Here is a 22811-nt window from a genome sequence, read left to right as displayed (position 1 = left end):
AGTATTATCTAAAATTCCAGTTTAAGAAGCTAACAATGAGTTGTTTGTTTGTTTTTGAGACAGAGTCTCACCCTGTTGCCCCAGCTGTAGTGCAGTGGTGCGATCACAGCTTGCTGAAGCTTTGAACTTCTTAGCTTGAGCAGTCCTCCTGCCTCAGCCTTCTGAGAGTAGTGGAGACTACAGGCACATGCCACCATGCCCGGCCAATTTAAAACAATTTTTTTAAGAAATGGATCTCACTTTGTTGCCCAGGCTGTTCTGAAACTTCTGGCCTCAGGTCAGCTCGGCCTCCCAAAGTGCTGGGATTATAAGCATAAGCTACCACAACTGGCCTCACTTTTTAATCTTCTATTCTTTCATTTTTGCAAGTGTAGTTAGTGACAAAAAGAAATAAACACTCTAGTTTACAGTGAAGAACTCTTTTTATTTAAAGTTACATTTCTAGTCTTGCAAATACGGTTTTTCCTTATTAAGCAATATACTGACACTGTGGAGATTTGGAAAACAGATCAGAGAAATATCTGCAATTCCATTACCACTGATAATATTCTTTTGTGTTTTATCTGATCTTTTTCCTTCTTGATCTTGTTTTTGTTCCAACTCTGAATCTTGATACTTTAAAAATTAACATATTTTAAGGACTAGACTACCATAGCTTTTCCCTTAAGAGTGTAATATGTGTACAAATTTTGACTGCATCACAATTTTCTTTCTTTCTTTTTTTTTTTTTTTTTGAGACGGAGTCTCACTTTATCACCCAGGCTAGAGTGCAGTGGTGTGATCTCTGCTCACTGCAGCCTCCACATCCTAGGTTCCAGAGATTCTCCTGCCTCAGCCTCCTGGGTGCTGGGATTACAGGCATATGCAACCATACCTGGCCAATTTTCATAATTTTAATAGAGAGGTCATTTTACCATGTAGGCCAGGCTGGCCTTGAACTCCTGACCTCAGGTGACTGAACTCCTGACCTCAGCCTCCCAAAGTACTAGGATTATAGGTGTAAGCCACTGTGTCTGGCCTGCATCACAATTTTTAAACCCATTTTTCTATGCTATGGATTGAATTGTGTCCCTTAAAAACAATATGTTTAAGTTCTAAAACCCAGTATCTCAGAATGTGACTTTATTTGGAAACAGGATTTTTACAGAAGTAATCAAGTTACACTGAGATTGTTAGGGCAGGTTGTGATCCAACGTGACTGGTGTCTATTTAAAAAGGGAAAATTTGGACTTCACTTCTGGAGAATAAAAGCTATCATGTTTGCGTATTCTTATACATGTTCAATAATCTTTGCTTGGTACTCTTCCCTGTAGTTACCAAAATCTATTATAAGCATGTAATATAAATATAGCTTTTACATCCATCTGGATGTTTGTCTTCAACTCCAAATCAAATGAATATGTTCAATAATAAAAGCCACTACCAGAAACACAGAAAAATCTGTTCCTTTCCTAATCATAATCATTAACACTTGGTTGTAAAAGCCATCAGTGATTGGTTGTAAAACTTCATGCACAATGATGGACTGAATAACATTTATTTTATAAAAGTTGACTCAAGTGCTTTTTGGAAAAATTTAGATTCTTTGCAAATTCTTGAATAAACGCACTAATAGAAAACAATAAAAGATTGTCAAACCTTTTCATCCTCCTCCCCTTCCTTTTGTTAAACATAAATTACATACTTGAGGTTTTTCAATCATTCTCTTATAAATTAAAAAAGGAAATACCTTTGTCTTAGTTGTCATGTTTAGATATATCGTGGGAACTGATTGTTTATAAAGTCAAAATTCTTTCAACCTCTAACATTTTATTTTCTGAACTTACTTGCGTCTATACTGACCTGTTAATAGTTGAAGTCAAATTCTTAGTAAAAAATTACAAACTTAAGGTACATGCAGGAAAACGATAGGTTAACAATTGAGCATGTGTTAATTTGGGAAAATAATATTTTAAATACTAAGTGGTACAATAAAGAAGTTTGTTAACTCTATGGACTAGACTACGATAGCTTTTCCCACAATAGTGTAATACGTGTACAAATTGTGACCACATTGTAAGTTTCTTTTTTTTTTTTTGAGATGGAGTCTCACTCTGTTACCCAGGCTGACGTGCAGTGGTGTGGCTCACTGCAACCTCTGCATCCCGAGTTCCAGTGATTCTCCTGTCTCAGCCCCCTGGGTGCTGCAATTACAGGTATGTGTCACCACACCTGGCCAATATGGATCACAACCTGCCCTAACAACCTCATTAAAACCCAGCCTCCTGGGTGCTGAGGAGGCTGAGGCAGGAGAATCACTGGAACCCAGGATGTGGAGGCCGAAGGGAGCAGAGATCATGCGACTGCACTCCAGCCTAGGTGACAGAGCAAGACTCCATTTCAAAAAAAAAAAAGAAAGAAAATTGTGATGCAGTCACAATTTGTACACATATTACACTATTAAGAGAAAAGCTACGGTAGTCTAGTCCATAGAAGTAACAAACTTCTTTGTGGTGCCACTTAGTATTTAAAATATTCTTTTCCCAAATTAACACATACTCAATTATTAGCCTATCATTTTCCTGCATATATCTTAATTTTGTAATTTTTTACTAAGAATCAAACTTTGTTTGATTCTGATACTTTCATATCAATGTGTAATATGAAGGAAACAAGAAAAACTGTAAGAGTTTTAGTTTTAGTCATTTATTTGTGTTTTTACTTCTAATATAATAGCTGGGATTAAACTATATGAAAGGTTCTTGCATAAATATAACAAATAACTTACCAATACAGTTTCTTCCAGAAGCATCTGGTTCATAGCCACTGTTGCAATTACAACGGTAACTACCACGTAAGTTTTCACAAATCCCATTGGCACATATATCAGGATCCAAAGCACACTCGTTGATATCTGCATTAAATATCAAAAGTTGAATGCTCCTACACATGTTATTGTTTGTTGATAAATGTAGGTCTAATAAAGACCATTCAACATATGAAGTGTTTAACTTTGCAAACTCACAATTTGCCTGCCTTTCAGAAAGAAAAAGGAACTGAAAACAAGGAGTAAGAAAATACAATTGAGAGATATAGGACACTTCACTGGTAAATCAAAAGAAAAATGAAAGCAGCTGGCAGAAATTCAAAGAGTTAAATCATGAAATATGACTGCATTTATGATAACATTAATAAAGACGATTTATAGGCTGTTGGCTCAAAATCCAAAGGAAAACTCAACTTCATAGATACTGCAACTATCTAATTAAAAGACAGAGATTTATTAGGGTGGCCCATATAATTTTATGGTCCCCAAAGGTACAGGGTATTTCTATTTTATTACTTTTTTTGTGGTCAACTGAGTAATATGTTATTTAATAAGTGTTTCTCATTGCTGGTAAGTTGAAATTAATGGAGAGTATACTTAAAACATGGGTGCTTCAGAACATGATGTTTTATAAACATGATGTTTTATAACAAGTCATGAACATGACTGCTACTACTATATCACACAGGGGTAGTGGGACTTGTGCACTGATGTGCTTGTAGGAATGACCAAGTAGTTTCCGATAGTGGCCGGCTCTGCTAGGGAGGCTCTATTGACAGGGAATATAGTGAAAGAGTCAACCTCAAATCAAGTTTTGGTCACTATGCTCCAATTTTGATGCTATTGTTTTCAATAATTTGGAAGACCTTAAATGCTTTGGAAACGTCTTTCATTTCATACTCGGGTAAAACGTACTTGTAAAAGTTTACTTTTTACTCTGGTTTGGATATTTATCAAAAAGATTCAACATGACTGCCTACCATCTATAATATGAATAAAGCCTTTCAAACACAAGTCTAGAATAATATATATATATATATATATATATATATATATATATATATTCTTATATGTACCTATTCATATATAGTGAAGATAAATAACACCACAATTTTATTCACATATAAATGAATCTATATGTATACAAAAATATAAAAGAACTTGAAAATTATAAACACATATGTACTTATACATTCAAGATTCCATATTGGAATTCTGTTAACCGTAATAGAAAACTGAAAGCAAGAAAAACTTTAGTGAATCGTACTTCTTGACTTGGAGAGAAATATTTTACTATTCTTAGGTATAAATAGTCTTAAATTATTTCATCCAGTATATCCCAAACTTGATCAATATCAAATATCTCTTTAATACTATTTATTTTTCTAATCCTATTTGCACCATTACTCAACAGTTTCTCATAAAATTGACTTATTCTTTTTCTTAATATAAATGACACATCTGTTCATTTCTTAAGCAATGATTGCATGAAATCAGAAGAGCAGTTTGTTAGTGACATTTTTAGCAACGCATATTTAACAGATAAATATTTATCCAAGATGAAAATGTGCATCTACATATCACTTAATATTATCCAGCTTATAACCACTGCTTAAGGAGATAATTGATCTCATTATTTTATAATATTACATTTTCATACCAAATATACTCATATAAATAGTATAATTATAAAGCTATGCAATTATGTTATATGATTATTATAAAATTGAGATTAACAAAAGTTACCTCTTCCATCCACAGTGATACCTACTCCGCTACTACAAAGGCTATGGAATTCAGCTGTATGACAAAAATAAATAAGAGAATTAAAAATAACAACACCTATTTCATATACAAGTCATTTTCATAACTTCAAAACTACAATTGGGAAGAATTATTTGTGCATTAATTTTTAAAGTGAAAAAGATCACCATTTTCTGGCACACAATTATAAAATTCTAAACTCATAAACATAAAAGAGTAAATAAAATCACTTGTAGTCATCATCCTGAATATTATTAATATATATAAATATTACTAATATTTTCTACATACGGAAACTTCAAGAAAAATCTAAATGATCTTAACAAAGCTTGATATTTAACTTTTTTTTCTCTCGCTAATAAAATAATAACAGTCAAAATGTAGGTTATAGTACTTACCAAGGGCTTGGCATTGTTCTGCATTTTACATCTAGCAATTTTAATCTTCCCAATACCACAAACTAAATACTATTGTATTTTCTTTTTTAGAACTGAGAAAAAAAGGAACACAGAGAAATGCAGTAACTTGACCAAGGTCACAGGGGCTGTGAGTGGAGAAGCAGACGTGGTTCCTGGGTGCTCTCTCACCGGCATGTCATGTCAATATCCCTTTTTTTTTTTTTTTTTTTTTTGAGACGGAGTTTTGCTCTTGTTACCCAGGCTGGAGTGCAATGGCGCGATCTCGGCTCACCGCAACCTCCGCCTCCTGGTTTCAGGAAATTCTCCTGCCTCAGCCTCCTGAGTAGCTGGGATTACAGGCACACGCCACCATGCCCAGTTAATTTTTAGTATTTTTAGTAGAGACAGGGTTTCACCATGTTGACCAGGATGGTCTCGATCTCTTGACCTCGTGATCCACCCGCCTCGGCCTCCCAAAGTGCTGGGATTACAGGCTTGAGCCACCGCGCCCGGCCCAATATCCCATTTAATAAGCCATTTAATGTTGTTTTCTCAGTTATGTAGAAGTACCACATTTATTCAGTCAGTCTCTTACTGGTGAAATCCATTTTGTCCAACTTTTATAAACTATCATAAATAATACGAAGCTTAATTATATTGTTAGGATAATCTCTTGCAAGTAAAACTCTGAAAGTTTATCCCCCTTTTAAGGTTTTAGATAGTTCTTCTCCAAAAATGTCCTCGAATTATCCTTTTATCAGCAGTATAAGGGAGTATTCATTTTAATATCCTCATTATCACTGGGAATAATCAATCATCTATACCAATCTGATAAACAAAAATGGCACCTTATTTATTTTCAATTTTATGGAGAGTGGGTATCTTTTTACATGGTATTCTTTCATTTGCATTTCTACTTCGTGAAATTCTGTTTGTGTACACTGCTCTTTTTTCTATAGTGGATTTAAACTTTCCTTAGTGATTAATGTAAATTCCGTAAAGATTAAGAAATGACACATAAAATATTTTTTCCAGTTTACTTATGTGTTTTACTATTTAGGCCTGCTTCGAAAGTCTTTAACTATTGCAAAATAAAAAAGAATTTATATTCTATATGAAAATTATGTTTTAACGTTTAATGTAGGGACCTAATTTAATATTTTTTTCCAAAAGTAATCAAAAATAATTATTTAATCCTTTTCCTCGCTGCTCCAAAATGCTTTGTTATATCCTAATTCCTATTCATGTTCAGGTTTCTAGATTCATTTTATTAGTTCACTTGGCTTTTTGTCCAGTCTTACACCAATTTTTGAACTTCTTTGATAATATGCATAATTCAGTTTGGTATATTTTAGAGCTAGATTCTCCTCATTATCTTTCTTTTTTTAAAAAAAAAGTCACACACAGTAATTCTTCCTGATGCATCAAATCATTATTTCCATGTTTGAAGAATCTATTTAAGATTTTTAAGGGAATTACAAGACATTTCCTTTGTAGGAATGCCTTTCTGTATCCTCCACACGGAAAGTTCTTATTTGTTTCAAGTCCAAACTAAACGTGCCCCTGGGCTACTAACTGCTGCCCTGGGCGACTAATTGCTCCTTCCTCTGTGCTCTCTCATGCTTGTGTATGAACCTTTTAAGGCACTAATCACACTAAACTGTAATTCATACATTTGCCTGCCTATATTCTGAACTACTCCTAAAGTTAAGGAAAAACACAGATTGTGTTTATGTTAGAATCCCTACTGAATTTACATACATTAAATATGGGTTTAGTGAAAGTATGAATAGATAAGAGTCAATCTTATTGACCTAAGAGTTTGGAACTATTGCCTGAGATTGTGACTTGAGATCACTTGGTGTCAAGATATAAGAAACAAATCAAATTGAGTTCTTGCATTTATAACCTTGAAAGTGGTAAGTAAATTTTACGCTACTTGTCTTCACAGTGACAGCACAGATCAAGGAAACTGAGGCTATCACGTTCATGTAAAAAAAAAAAAAACCTCCTGTAATAATCATAACTGTATAAGTAAACAGATTTTTGTTTGTTTTTTAAAGAGTCACCATTGTGCTCTGTTGCCCAGGCTAGCGTGTAGTGGCATGGTCATGGCTCACTGCAGCCTCGAACCCTTGGGCTCAGGTGATGTCCCACACCTCAGCCTCCCTACTAGCTGGTACTATAGTTGTGTGCCACCACATCTGGTTAATTAAGAATTTCTTTTTGCCAAGACAGGGTCTCACTATGTTGCTCAGGCTGATCTTAAACATTTGGCCTCAAGTGATCCTCCTGACTCAGCCTCCCAAAGTGCTGGGATTACAGGCGTGAGCCACCACACTCAGCCAGCAAATAGATTTTTTTATTCATTGTGTGTTCTGTTGGCCTAGAAATCATATATAAACACAAGCCAAATCTCCTTACTGTCTGCCTCACATATCAATACAAGATTGGATTTCTTTTCTTCAGTTAAAATTAATGATAAAAACTTAGCTGATGTTCTCTTTAGCCAGACATCTAATGTTGCATTTCTTGATTATTTATCAAGTATGAAAATGGCACATGTCACCACCTGAATTTTTTGCAGGACATGGCTGGCAGGGTTCTCCAAAACCATAGTCTGGATTGGCACAGCAGCATTCGGATTTGGTCACTGCACCGGGGAAAGGACGGACACACACTCCTTTTTTGATTCCTCCGTAGCACGTACTGCGCATGTGAGTATCTAAAGGAGACAGAAAAACAATGACTTGAGGCAGTGATAGAGACACAGAGATTTCAAAACTGAAGGCTTCTTTTTACCCTGGCCACTAGATTGGCAGCTTTTAATGGGCATATGAAACTTTTATTTATTTATTATTATTTTTATTATTATTTTTTGAGATAGTCTCACTCTGTTGCCAGGCTGGAGTGCAGTGGTGTGATCTCGGTTCACTGCAACCTCCCCATCCTGGGTTCAAGTGATTCTTCTGCCTCAGCCTCCCGAGTAACTGGGATTACAGGCAAACACCAGCAAGTCCAGCTAATTTTTCTACTTTTGGTGTAGACGAGGTTTCACCAGGTTGGCCCGGATGGTCTTAATCTCTTGACCTCATGATCCGACCACCTCGGCCTCCCAAAGTGCTGGGATTACAGGTGTGAACCGCATTGGCCGTCCAGGCATCTGAGACTTTGATTTTGCATCTTTAGCATGTAATAGTGCTAGAAAATCAACAAATGTTTTTTGAGTGAGGATAAGAATGAATGCGGATCTCTGATTCTATTTTTTTTCTTTAATAAATTTTATGAGCTACACAGTATCCATTGTCCCATTTACCCTCACAAACCTTTCATGGAACCTAGGATATTTCCACAGTTATAAAGAATACTTTGAGCTCTAGTCACTGGCTATACTATATTCAAAATGACACTGCTCATCTCAATTTTGGAAGTTCTCGTGAACAATGAAGTCAATGAAGTTAAACCACCTTGAGGTGATACTGCTTGGGCATGAGATTTCCTACTCCCACTTTTTGAGTTAGGAAGTCTTTCTTTTCAACTCCCAGGATACTGCTTGTGACTGTTTTAACCTCAGAAACTCAGTAAATCCAGTTATAAAAATAGTTAACTACCATATGTGCTCTTGGCATTGTGCTCGTTGCTTTCAGACATGATGTCATTGAACAGTCAGGTCAACAGCTCTATAGAGTGGTCATTATGTGCACGTTATAGACGAGGAAGATGAGGTTCAGCGCTACCTATGTAGTTTGAAATCCTTGAATATCCAGTGCCTGAGTTGGGGTTCAAACAAGGCTTATGTGACTTCCAAAATGCTTCTTCTTTCTAGTAAGTAAGGCTATACCCTAAAGAAGCATGTCCTGTTTAGTTCTCTTACTCTTAATTCTCATAAAAGATCCTACAACTTCATGAGACAGTAAATGGTGAACTATAAAAAACTCAGATCATAAAGGGCAAAGAACCAGTACAATTTTTAAGCAGAATACTGACCTGGTAATTTCACCAGAGATAACCTCTATTATAAATATCTGTAATTATTCACAACTTGTTGGAAAAAATTTTATCTGCTTGTTATGCAAAATGAGTCATCCAATAATTTCTTATGACCTGGGGGTGTTTCTGATTAAAACACTGTGATTTATGGCTGCATTAAAAATGAGATATGTGTGTGCTTAAATGGAAGGAGGCCATGGGATTCAACAGCCCCATCCCTGAGGAGTCAACTCAGTGAAGCTTTCTGCCTCTGTAGTGGCTGAGTTTGGTAACATACCCTCTGAGTTAGACACACACACAGACATGACTTCAAGGCAAATTTGCACAAATACGACATAGTTCATGACTTCCGATATGATGTTTGTGAGTTCTTTGGACATTGCCAACTATCTTGGAAGGCGTCTATGAACAGCCAAAGTTATTTCTGCTTTTGGACTAAGAGCACATGCCATGCAGAATTTTTAGATGCAAGCAGATAAAGGGCCTATGGAACTCACTGGAAGAGTGAGACCTGTTATATGATAGTTTGCATTACAGGTGAATTAATCTCTTTAGAGTACTCAACATCAGGAGTTTCATGCAAAAGAAAGTAGCATAACTTGCATGTGGGTTTTAGAGACATACACTTCTTCAGGTTCAGATCCCCACAAGATGATCTTACAGAATTACTTCACATCTTCCTTATTCATTAAATAAGGATACAGTCTGTATAGTAAATGAAAGTATATTTGTTAAGTAGTAAGCACAGTGCCTGGGACACATCTGAAATACTCAGAAAATGGTGACCACCTTACTTCCCTCTTCTATTTTTTTCTAAGACTAGTAAAGTACAGTAATGAGAAGGGAGGAAAAGTAGAGCAAGGAGTTCTATCTGTAACTGACTGAACAATCAACTGAGATAACTCACTATCTCCCTACTGATCTTTTCCTATTCCAAGATCCCAAACTGGCAACATAGCTCATATTAAACTATTCAAATATAACTAATCCACTGTATACAGGTGGATAGGATAAGAGGAACAATACCAGTAGAACCATCAGAATATGCTCACATGAATGTGCTGGTGACAGACTGGCCCTAAATGCTAAGCTGCCTCTTTTCCATATGTTATCCCATCTCTGTCCTCCCTCCCTCCCTTTCTCCTTCCCTCCCTACCTTCCTTTCTTCCTTCCTTCCTCTCTCTTTTTCTCTCTTTCTTCTCACTCTTGTCACCCAGGATGGAGTGATCTTGGCTCACTGAAATCTCCAGCTCCCGGGTTCAGGTGATTCTCCTGCCTCAGGCTCCTGAGTATCTGTGATTACAGGCACCCACCAACATGCCTGGCTAATTTTGTATTTTTAGTAGAGATGGCGTTTAACCACATTGGCCGGCTGGTCTCGAACTCCTGACCTCAGGTGATCCACCTGCCTTGACCTCCCAAAGTGTTGGGATTACAGGAATGAGGCACCATGCCTGGTCCCTTTTCTTTCTTAAAAAATGAAAAAATTTAAAATTTCTTCAGGTAATTAGCAGATCTGCATACCATGGGTAAAATGTGTATGGATGCAAAACGCTAACTTAATTTTATTCTTCTTTAATATCAACTTTTATTTATAACTTAAAGCAGCAACTCTTAAGACTATGACCTAGATATGATGTCACTATTCTAATTAAATAACAATAATATCAGTAGTAAACTTATTGGACATTTGCTATGTTCTAGACACCATTCAAATCTTATCTAATTCTCAAAACAACAAAAGAGCAAAGGAAGAACAGAGAAGCCCTTTTTCTTTCTGTCATCTTAGAATGTTTTTGTCATCTAAGAATATTCAGTAGTTATCACGTGGTCTGAGTTTTCTTCCGTACTTATTAAACTGCATCATTGAATAAACTTAAAGATAAATTTTGAATGAATGGGAAAAATAAAAATATGATTGCCTTTTGTTTATACCTTGCTTGTGCATTGTATTTCAACATACTAGTTAAAATTGTAGTTTAATTATCTGAAACTTAAAAAAAAACACACATCTTAATATCTACAGAAGAAAAATTTAAAAAGAGATCTAAAATTAAAATGCTAATCCTAATAGTAATTCATAACAGTGATTCATTTCTTTCTTTCTTTCTTTCTTTCTTTTTTTTTTTTTTTTTTTGAGACAGGATCTTACTCTGTCACCGAGGCTGGAGTGCAGAGACACTATCATAGCTCATTGTAACCTTCACCTCCAGAGCTCAGGCAATCCTCCCACCTCAGCCTCCCGAGTAGCTGGAATTACAGGCATGTGCCACCATGCCTGGGTCATTTTGCATTTTTTGCAGAGACAGGATTTCACCATGATGCCTACACTGGTTTTGAACTCCTGAGCTCAAGCAATCTGCCCACCTCAGAATCCCAAAGTGCTGGGATTACAGCACGCACCACCATGCCTGGCTAATTTTTCTATTTTTTTGCAGAGACAGGGTTTTATCATGATACCCAGACTGGTCTCGAACTCCTGGGCTCAAGCAATCTTCCCATGTTGGAACCCCTAAGTGTTGGGATTACAGGCATGACCTATTGCGCCAGGACTCATCTCAAACTTAAAGAATCAATGGGTCTACAAGTAACATTTAGTCAAAAGACGTGAAAAAAGCACATCTAGCACGTTATCGAAACAGTAATATATGATTTTACACACATGACAATTAATGTTTTTATTTTAAAAAGTTTAAATGACCACAATGATGAAAAACTGGAGGGGGCTTTCTGACAATTTCTGATGTTTTCTGGATGTGAACAAGAGAATCAACTTTTATGTTTTACTGAATTCATTAACAATGACTCACATGTTGGTTGCTTAAGAGAAAAACAATCTCTCCCTCCAAAACTGGCTTTGTACTCATGGTACATTTCAACAGAATCATTTAGGTAAAGGAAAAAAACAAGTAAGTATATTAAAGCAACCGAAAATATTTTAGCTCTGTAAGCAGGAAGAAGCTATATTCTTCTGGCTGTTGTATTTGAAATATCCCTGAACAAAGTGCTGACAACTTCATGGTGTGAAATAAATCTTTAACTGGATTGAGTGGATAAATTTGAGTGAATAAATTATTTCCATCTGTAAATTCTCTACTTCTTCTCCTTCTTGGGATCCAAATGTTTTGATTCTCAAAGTAGGAGTAAAGTATTAACTATGTCTAAGAATATTCTATCTCTCAAATACACTTTGAAATCCCGTTTCTATGTTTTACTGTACAACCTGAAAAACAGAGGGTACATAATGGCTAATTCACTCTAGAAGCCTCATGAAAGCATTTCGGAGAGAAAACTTCATTAAATGCTTTACTACTCACTCTGCCATCCTTATCATTGGAACGTATTGTTGGGGTTCCAAAATGACAGTGACACTTCTGTTTTGCCTGCCTCTTCAAAGCTGAGCCTTGTACTTCTGACTGATTTTCATGGGATCAATTTGACAAAAGTATCCTAGAGGAACCTGAATGGCTTAGATAAAATATATATCCTTGCTCATACTCTTGCTCATACTTCTTTATACTCTTGCTTCTGCAGCTAGCTGCATGGTGATGAGGAATAACTAAAAACATTTCGAGCTTTTGCTTTAAGTTCAATATTTATATTTTAAGTTTTGTTAGGGTAAGACCAAGAGTTTACTTACCTCTAACTATAATCCCCGTTACATAGCTTATCTGTGATTAATTATAAAACTGAAATGCACTGTGTTTAGGATTCAGTTATCTAATATTATCAAGGATGCTGGTTTAAAGATGTATTTTTTCCTACAGCATTTTTGACTTGCATCGCGTAAGAGCCTTCTGAAGGGAACTATCTGAGGGTTTCTGCCCATTAAAAAAATAACTTTGTTAATACATAATTTACATATCATAGAATACATCCCTTTAAAGTGTATTTAATTGTTTTTAGCATATTTACATTTATGTATACCCATCACTATAGTTGATTTTAGAACATTTTTATCACCTCAAAAATATCTTTTAGCTCCCACTCCACTCTCCCACCACCTGCATCCTCTCTCTCCTAACACGAATCTACTTTGCTTAATAGACTAGCCGATTCTGGAAATTTCATATGGATGGAATCATACAATGTATGGTGTTTTGTGACTCGTTTCTTTCACTTAGCATAATCTTTCCAAGGTTTATCCATGTTTTAGCATACACTCTTTACATAGTGAAGATTATTCCACTGTACAGAAATATCTCTGTCCATTTTTCAAAGTTCATTTCGCACGGTGGGTCCGTTATAAAATGTTTCACTTACCAACACACACACGTCCATCCATGCCCACAGCCAGGCCTGGGGGACAGTCACAGCGGAAGGACCCTTCATTGTTGATGCAGTGCCCATTCATGCAGATTCCTGGGGTCTGGCATTCATCAACATCTGTGCAGTGGGTGACAGAAGTCAGGCGGTTACTGGGTAAATTTAACTTTCTTACTGGGTTTACTTGCTGCCACTGCTCTGTATTACGAACCTTTTGTTTATAACTTTATAACTTGTGAAGAACACATAAGTGTGATAACAGATTATGTGTAAATGCAATCCTTTCAATACTTTTCAGAAAGACAGAGTAAAAGTTACTTTACTTTATCCATTGAGGAAAAAAAAGCCCCACAATCCACTTTTCTTCATTATTTATTTGACAATCCCATTTAATGTTAAATAATCCAAATTAGTTAAGTAAAACAAATTATTTTAAAATTAAGGTAAACTTCTGTAATTTTTTTCTAGTTAAGACACTTTAACTAGAAGTAGATGCTATGTTGATATTAATTTGGTCATCAAAACAACAAAATAACTTGAGGTGTGTCTTCTAATTTTCAAACAAAAAAACTTGAATTTATCAAATGTAACTCAGAATTAAATGACTTCCCTAAAAGATGAACCAGACTTCAAACACACAACTGCTGACTCAGGAGTATTTAAAATCTTCACATTTGCAATTAAATAATTAATAAGAACTAATTTCTGGAAAGCAGAAACTGGTGAGATCTAAGTCATCTTTAGCTGTATACGGAAGTTTCTTTAGAAAGGCTGCAATAAAGTCACATACTGTAACATAATTTTATACACTGAAGCATAACCGCAATTTGCTACCTTATGTTAAATCCAAATCAGTTCACCCTGAAATGATATCCCAGTCACGAGTTCAACCAGCAAAACTACAGCACTTTTCCTTCCTGGAGAGTCAACAATCTATCTGTTATTCAGGGACATACGGACTCAGTCTCAATTTTTAAATCTCTATTGTCTATTGAATTTCATTTAAATTCACTGAAATTATAGAGATTGAGTATGATCCTTATCTGATATTCAGATTAAGTTTGTAAAACTGAAGGCGGAACACCGCTGATAGAGATATTTTTGTCTAAAAGAAGAAAACAAAGAAAAAGAAAAATTTGGCCAGGTGTGATGGCTCATGCCTGTAATCCCAGAACTTTGGGAGGCTGAGGCAGGAGGATTACTTGAGCCCATGAGTTTGAGACCAATCTGGGCAACACAGTGAGTCCTCATCTCTGCAAAAAATAAAGCAAAATTAGCTGGGCATGGGAGCATGTGCCTGTAGTCCCAGCTACTTGGGAGGCTAACGTGGGAGGATCACTTGGGCTCAGAAGTCAAGGCTGCACTGAGCTGAGGATCGCGGCACTACACTGCAGCCTAGGTGACAGAGCAAAAGCCTGTCTCAAAAATATATAAATTAAAAAAAGAAAAGAAAAATTTGCTTCTAAGCAGAAGCTGCAAAAGGTATTCCACTTTACCGAATTTCAGTTGTGAGTACAAACATAGTAAGGTCTCATTTATTTCCAAGAGGCATATCTTTAGCTTACTAAAGTTATCACTAGGGCTTGGTTTTCAAAATGGCTTCATAAACAAAAGAATTAATTGGAATATTAAAATTATGTGTTTACTAAGTCAACATAAGATTTTTGGTAATGATACCATTACAAGTGGTCTGTATATTAGCTTTATGGAAAAGATGTAATGCTAAACCCATAATGAATGATGGTGGAAAATATAGTTCTGAGAATACATTAAAAAAAAAAAACTCAAGATTTTTTCTTTCTCTTTTTTATTCAGCCAAGCAGTTGAAAGAAATTATTTCTACATTGTTTTTCACAAGACTTGCTAAAACCAATCTGTCAACCCCTTAATTTTTCCTATGCCATTATCCTTTTGGTTAAGATATTACTGTTCCCTAGACTAAGATGGGTGTTTTTCTAGAAAGCTTTAGACACCTGCCTTAGTAAATTAGCAAGAAATGTGAATAATATGAAAGCCACATGAGGAAGTTGAAGTAATTCTTCCATGGTTCATTCAAATAAAAAAGGTGGTTTCAATCATGGTCACTTTCCTATCTGAAAGCCACACATACCAGTACAGTAACGCCCATTTGGAGCCAAGACAAATCCTGGTTTGCAGATGCACTTGAAGCTGCCATCTTCATTGATGCACATTCCATTCAAACACATGTTGGTAGTTGTACATTCATCATGATCTGTAGAAGAGGAAGAGTGACTTTGAACACTGGCCTTGAGGGAATCAACTCCTTCTTCTTCCACAAACAACGCCCAGTCAAATTCCACTACATAAACGAGCCATGTGCTCATGGCTTTAAGTTTTTTTTTTAAAAAGAACGCCAACTGAATGAGAGAAAATAGTGCAGAAAGTGGAAAGGACCTTCAGTATATGGATTTAAAGGAAAAGAATTAAATAAATTTTGTGCTTAGCTCCTATTAAAACCACATAAACCATGAGTAGTGTGTTACTTTGTGAAAAAAAATAATATAATTTCAGTGAGTGTTTATTTTATAAGAAAATAAGGCAATAGCAGACCTCACTGCAAATGAAATGATCTGGACTTTCATTGGTAGACGAATATGATGTGTTGCTTTGTAAACAATATTTCTGTGGTGTGTTGGTATCTATTGCACTGCTAGACATCACAGGCCACAATTTTAGAGATTTGTGTACCGCATATGTCAAACATTTTTATATTCCTCCAGTTTGTGAAGGACCAGAAGACCTTTTCTATTTTGTTAGTGTTGTAAACCCAAAACCTGAAATAGAGTAAGGGCTAATAATTATTTAAACTTATGAAGAATAACTGCTACTTACCATTTAACATGTAACACGCAGGAAGTTTTCAGAAGCAGTATTACATTGTTATAATGTATCCCCCACACCCAAAAAAATCTGTCCCTATGCTTTAACAGTCTTATATTAAAAGCATTTACATTTTACCTAAGTTACCTGAAGATCTCACATATGTGGTGTGTTAGCTTTCATGGAAATAGTATATGGTTCTAAATAAAAATGTATATCCTTTTAAAATCTTTTGCAAGGGAGCAGGAAATTTCCATACCAACACAGTTTTTTCCGTCTGTAGTTAATTCAAAGCCAGCATTGCAAATACACTGGAAACTTCCATCTGTGTTCACACATCGACCGTTTTTACAAAGAACTCCATTCTGGATGCACTCATCAATATCTAGGAAGATGAAGAATGGCCAAACATTATTCTTTTGCAATACTTATAGATAAAAACAGTAAGATAAGAAATGGAATTTTAAATATTCAAAGTCATGTTGCTTCTTTAGCAAAATTTCTGTCTCTCATCAGTTGTTTTTTTTTTTGTTTGTTTGTTTTTGATAGGTAGGTGCAAGCAATTTTACTGCCCTTATAGTAGCTGAAGAGAGAAAGAAAAAAAAGGAGGGTATGCAGTAAACCTAAGAAAGTTTGGGCAGTGCAGCTGGAATTGCTGGTTGCAGCTGTTTTTGACATAGTGGATAAAGGTCTTAAAAGTCAGAACGAGATGTTGGATAAGTGTAAAGTATCTCCAGAATTTCTAGATTAAGAATAATACAATGAAAACTTCTGGAGAAAGCTGATTCAAGCAACTACCTGTGGCTGAATAGGAAATGAAAAAGAGGACAGGCAGTCATCTGGTAAAAGAATACTGAGATGAATCAGCAGTGAGGTGGCGAGTTTGGACCCTGGTGGTGGGTGTAGCACTGAAGCTGTGAATAAAGAGCAGGCATGACTTGGTGTTGGATTACGTGTGGGATTCAAAGAAAACAGTAGTTGAAAATGACTATAAATCTTAACCTCAGTTAATAAGAGAAGGTTACTGATGTTACTTGGAGAAAGGAAGCTCTGATCTAGGGAAGGAAGATAAACTGAATTTTTGTGAAGCCAGATACCATGTTGCCTGGGTTATAGATGCAAACATGTTTATGCTTAAAGGGAGAATCTCTGAGGGTATTATAAATAAATCTGTAATAACGTAACAAGACATTTTATTCCGCGTTTTATTTTAATAAATTTACTTCTAACCTCAACAGCCTTGGTCACTATATTTCATGGAATATTTTCAAACGTGAAAGCAAACTGCCTTACCAATGCATGCTTGCTTGGTAGGAGTCCTCTGGAATCCAGCATGACATTTACAATAATAGGAACCAGGTGTGTTAACACAATCTCCATTAGTGCAGGGATTTGATGTGCATTCATCAACATCTGTGAGCAGCAAAAGAAACCATTATAGACTTCACTCCATTTGTAGAAATGTTTGTTTAAAGTACATTTAGCCCTCTAAAATTTGAGAGAAGGCCAGTCAGTGGTAATAGTCTAAATAGCGAAGTATTTATAAATGAATGAAAATTCCTTTCTTTAAATACACTCAGAGACCAGTCTGAAGATTTACAAAAATATCGCCTATTAGAGAGTACATGGGAATTTGCTTTAATCAAGAATTAAAGATTTTTCAGTTGGAATAATGGCCAATGATTAAAAGCATGGGCCCTGAAAAGAGAAATAGGCTATAATGCTTATTGCTTGTTATATGCGGGCAAGTTAATAACCTCTTGAAGGCTTAGTAAAGTCTCAGAAGAACAATGAAAGGATTCTGAAGACATATGTTTATGTTACATGTTGTCACTGCTATCAGTTTTAAAGAAAGAGATTGATGGATTATAAAGTGTCTTTGGTATGAGTTTTTTTTTGGTGAACTCATCTATGTGTACAACTATACATACACTAAAGCTTGGATAATATTTTGAAGTAAAAAAACATGGGGGAATAGAAAATGAAAACATTAAAACAAAGCCCATTTTTTCCAGCAGTTTCAGGTTTCTTTAGGATTTAAAAATTGGCACAGGGATTTGTTGCATAAAATGTAATTTTATAGAAATACTAGTTATGACCAAAAAGTGAGAGAGTCATGCTTTTCATTCAAGGTCTCCTAAAACCTAATTAAATGCAAAGTCATTGCAGAATTCAGGGACTGAAAAGCCAAATGACAGACTGAACACTCTGGACTAGTTAAATCCCAGAGAAATCACATGTACCATTATAAGAAGTTCAATTCATCTTCTCTCAGCAATGCCCACTAAATATTATTTTGAATCCTTGCAAATTAAAAACCTGTCTAGTTGATAAGGGCATAATGATTTGCCATTTCATATACATGTAGATGCCGTTAACATATACAATTTCAGCTAAATTGGAGAATAGAACAATAAAATCAATTCACACTTTTACCACTTTAATAAGCAGATTCCTACTTTCACAGATGTTCTTAAAAGAGGAACTGTACTGTATCAAGCCCACCAACTTCATTTATGTAAACACTCAGACTGAATGCAATTAAGCCCTTTCTGGTAAAGGAAATAAACCTTATAGCAAATAAAATAAAAACAACAAAGAGTTACAAAGACTAAATGCTTTTTCAATCCATCCAAGGACCCCTTCAGCCCATAAAGACTCACTTACATTAAAAGTTTTGGTTGATACCATCAATTTACTGAGCCAAAGGAATGTAGCAAAATGAGAAAAGAGAGAGAGCATTAGCAAGCATATAAAGTATAATAAACAGACTTTCTAATACGAAACAGCACCTTCAGTTCACAGTGTTGAAGATCACTTCAATTTTGTGTTACATGATTGAAATGCAACAATTAAAAATGTGTTGTAGCTCTTATCTTTACAAAAGCCTCAACATAAAGCTCTGTTCTAGTGAAGAACATAAGAAACCACGCGTCCACTCTCCTCTCTTTAGGGAAAGTTTTAGGAAAGCCACATCACCTCGCAGGACTGTTTTCTCCCCTGGAGAGCCTGCTCCTAAGCTCCTTGTTGCTATGGCAGCTCTGCCAGCTATTTTGCCATTATAGCCATAATTCACTTCTGTCTCTTTTTTTTTTGGGGGGGGGGACGGAGTTTCGCTCTTGTTACCCAGGCTGGAGTGCAATGGCGCGATCTCGGCTCACCGCAACCTCCGCCTCCTGGGTTCAGGCAATTCTCCTGCCTCAGCCTCCCGAGTAGCTGAGACTGCAGGCACGTGCCACCATGCCCAGCTAATTTTTTGTATTTTTAGTAGAGACGGGGTTTCACCATGTTGACCAGGATGGTCTCAATCTCTTGACCTTGTGATCCACCCACCTCGGCCTCCCAAAGTGCTGGGATTACAGGCTTGAGCCACCGCGCCCGGCCCACTTCTGTCTCTTAAGCTCCTCAGAGACACAGAAAAAAATATAATCATTCACTGACTTTTTCTTTGGAAGTGAAAACAATCACCAAAAAACAATTAGTGACTTTATAATTCCATAGGATTTTAAACCCCCACTTGTTGTTGTTTTTTGTTTGTTTTCTGGGATTTGCAGTTTCAGACTAATCACAAGTGACCACTGCCAACTTCTGAAATGAACATTTCATGTCTCCTCTTTATTCTGAGTCTCACAGTCCTGCACCTCCAAACGATCATGTGAGTTTTGTCTTGTTTACAGGAACAGAGGTACTTAAATACTATGGTCTGTACATTTTAACTTCTTACTATGTTTTCATTGTGGAGTGGGGGAATAAGTATTTTTAAGCAAAATTCATGGGATTTTACCTCCTAAAATAAATTTTAAAATTATGGAGAATGTTGATTATCAAAATTATTAAATTATCAAATACTACTATGGTTAAGACATATTTTCCCTTGAAAAATACTTTATAGGCCAACTTAGAAAAGACTTTTTAAAAAAATACTTGCAAGGGCTAAAATTACCTGTAGCCCAATAGAAATTTAAGTGATTTTTTACTATTTCAAAATACAGTTACTTGAATTGAAAACTTTGCTGGCCGGGCGCGGTGGTTCATGTCTATAATCCCAGCACTTTGGGAGGCCGAGGCGGGTGGATCACAAGGACAAGAGATTGAGACCATCTTGGTCAACATGGTGCAACCCCGTCTCTACTAAAAACACAAAAAATTAGCTGGGCGTGGTGGCACACGCCTGTAGTCCCAGCTACCTGGGAGGCTGAGGCAGGAGGATTGCTTGAACCCAGGAGGCAGAGGTTGCGGTGAGCCAAGATCACGCCATTGCACTCCAGCCTGGGTAACAAGACAGAAACTCTGTTTAAAAAAAAAACAACAACATTGCTAACAGCAGATTGACTTATACAGACACTACGAGAGTTACAAATTTTAATTTCATAGTAGAATGAATTTCTTCATTCTCAAGAAAAAGAGAGAAAAATATGATGGCTAAATATAACTGTTTTCAGGCATCAGGCATAGTTCTCACAATAGCAAAATAGACACAATTCTATTTTCTTTGCCATTGATCCTTTAATAAATCTATTGCCTTTCAAGTTATACTGCTTCATCAGGTATCTCATAAAAGTTCCTAAATAGCAGGGGCAGTTTGTTATTCCTCAAAACATTAGCACAGCTGACATAGTTACTACTGTTATCTTGGGCTCTTATAATTTAAAGCACTGGTTAATTAATATCCTCTTCACTTTTTCTGATTTTTTTTTTATAAATTCAATTTGTTGTTTATAAATTAAAATGATCAATAATTGACATTAGAGTATAGGATTAAAATATTAAAACTCATTTTCTGAAAATGTACTTCATTACTGAACGATGTCTCTATGAATTACAGCAGTAAGAAAGACAAGCCTGCTTCTGGGGTTTTAACTTTGCAGGGTTAAATGATGAGATCTCTCTACCACTCTAAGAAGCATCAGGTGGTATCAGCTAAGCTAGGTAGGCTGCATATGGTTATAGAGTGTGGTTATGGAGTGTACAACTCTACAGTATACCACTTATATAGATTCTTTGAATGATACCCTCCAGGCTTGTGCAGTCCAAATTTGAGTTAAGCCTTATTTCATAACTCTGATTTTGTTTACCTGTACCTAGTTTAGAATGACTGATTTTTCCAAAACACCCTATTTGGCCCACATTTTCTTTTGTAATCATAGTATACTTAGAAATTTTTGGCAAAATTATGAAACTAACTCTCTCTATAACTGTCCTCTCATCTATATTGTTTAATGGAAGACTTGAACTCAAATCTGTCAATTAGGGTTAAGCTAGTTAATGAAACATATGTATGATCAAATGTTAATATTATGAATAAATAAAATGACCTCAAAATGGCTCAATTACTGTCCTAAAACCATTCTTCAAAGTTAGTAAAATTTCCTTAATTACCAAATCCAACAGATTTTTTTTTCCTCACTGCCTTTGATTTTTCTACTGCATTTAACACCTGACACTACTTTTTTCTTTTGAATGTGTGCCCTTTCAGAACTTCAGAAACATAATTCTGTAGATTATTTTGCTATCTCTCCAACATTATGAGCTAGAACAAGGTGTTTCTGAGCTGGGCTAGACTAGCAGCCTTCAATGTGGCAGTTCCATAGGATTCCAGCTGTAGTATTTCTGTTATCGTTTCACTTGTCCTATTGTTCAGCCTGGGACATAACATTCATCTTCAAGGTTCTAATGGCCACCTGTGTGTTGTTGACTCCTAAATCTGTAACTCTACCCCTGGACATTCCTCTTAGCATTAGAGCTCTATAATTAAATAACCCTAGACACCTAAACTCAGCATGTCCAGAAAAGCCTCAACAACTATTTCCTCCCAATCTGCACCTTCTTATACTTTTTATGTTAACAATGCCACTGTGTGTCCAGTTTTGGTCAGCCAGATACTTGTGTATCATTGTAGTTTTCTATTCTTTGATTTCCCACAACTGGGTCATCAGATTCCACTGATTAACCTCCAAAGCACTTGTAGAATCATTAAGTATTTCTGCAGTCCTACATCACTGTTGTCATAATTTCTTGCCTAGGCTTTTATAAAGATTTACTAGCTGACATTTTTGTCCCATTTTTTTATGCCACAATCTTTACACTAAAAAAATAGGGGACATTTCTGTTCCCAGCCAAGGGAGATTTACCCCCACTTCTTCAAATACACAAACAAATGGACAAAGTATAAGAAATCATGATTTTCAAGAAACTTGGCATCAGGCAACAAAGACTATAGTCCTACGAGATGGAAAACAAACATAATGAATATCATGACTATTTCAGCTTATGGCTTTAATAGAGTTTTCAGACCATGGTGCAGATAGGGGAACCCTGGCGGAATGCAGCAAGCCCCTAAGTAGATGAGTCAGAGCTGAGGGTCCAGAAACAGACCCAATATATACTAGCAACTGATTTTCAACAAGGTACAAAGGCAATGCAATAGAGAGAAGACACTCTTTTCAACAAAGGGTGTCAGTTATTAATATACTACAAAGATAAACTTCATGCAATATTAAAAAACTAACTCAAAATGGATCAAAGGCCTAAAACTAGATAACTTCTAGGAGCAAACACTGAAGAAAAGTCTTGTGAAGAAAACTCTTAGATTTGGCAAAGATTTCCTAGATACAACATCAAAAGCATGATCCATAAAACGACAAACTTAATAAATAGAATTTCATTAGAATTAAAAAATCCAACACTTCAAGAGATATGTTACAGGAAGAAAAGGCAACCCACAGGGTAGGAAAAAACATGTGTAA

The 22811-nt window shown here is 35.9% G+C and overlaps 1 protein-coding gene across 4 annotated transcripts in view; it reads right to left on the bottom strand.

The window, feature by feature from the left end:
* Positions 1-22811, bottom strand: part of FBN2 (fibrillin 2) — a 262792-nt gene that overhangs the window by 93747 nt on the left and 146234 nt on the right. For 3 of the 4 annotated variants that reach the window (XM_003920636.4, XM_074381877.1, XM_074381882.1), the window contains 7 exons: positions 17359-17478; positions 16325-16450; positions 15335-15457; positions 13222-13344; positions 7541-7693; positions 4553-4606; positions 2768-2893 (listed from right to left, as the gene is read on the bottom strand). In XM_003920636.4, coding sequence (XP_003920685.2) covers positions 2768-2893; positions 4553-4606; positions 7541-7693; positions 13222-13344; positions 15335-15457; positions 16325-16450; positions 17359-17478 — 825 coding nt within the window. Of the gene's footprint in view, positions 1-2767; positions 2894-4552; positions 4607-7540; positions 7694-13221; positions 13345-15334; positions 15603-16324; positions 16451-17358; positions 17479-22811 lie in introns of those variants that run through there. The other variant, XM_074381889.1, reaches the window with a different exon arrangement.

Source organism: Saimiri boliviensis, chromosome 1 (assembly GCF_048565385.1).
Source record: "Saimiri boliviensis isolate mSaiBol1 chromosome 1, mSaiBol1.pri, whole genome shotgun sequence".
NCBI classification, from domain to species: Eukaryota; Metazoa; Chordata; class Mammalia; order Primates; family Cebidae; genus Saimiri; species Saimiri boliviensis.
The sequence above is the reverse complement of the archived record's forward strand: the minus strand, read 5'-3'. Positions and strand labels throughout refer to the sequence as shown.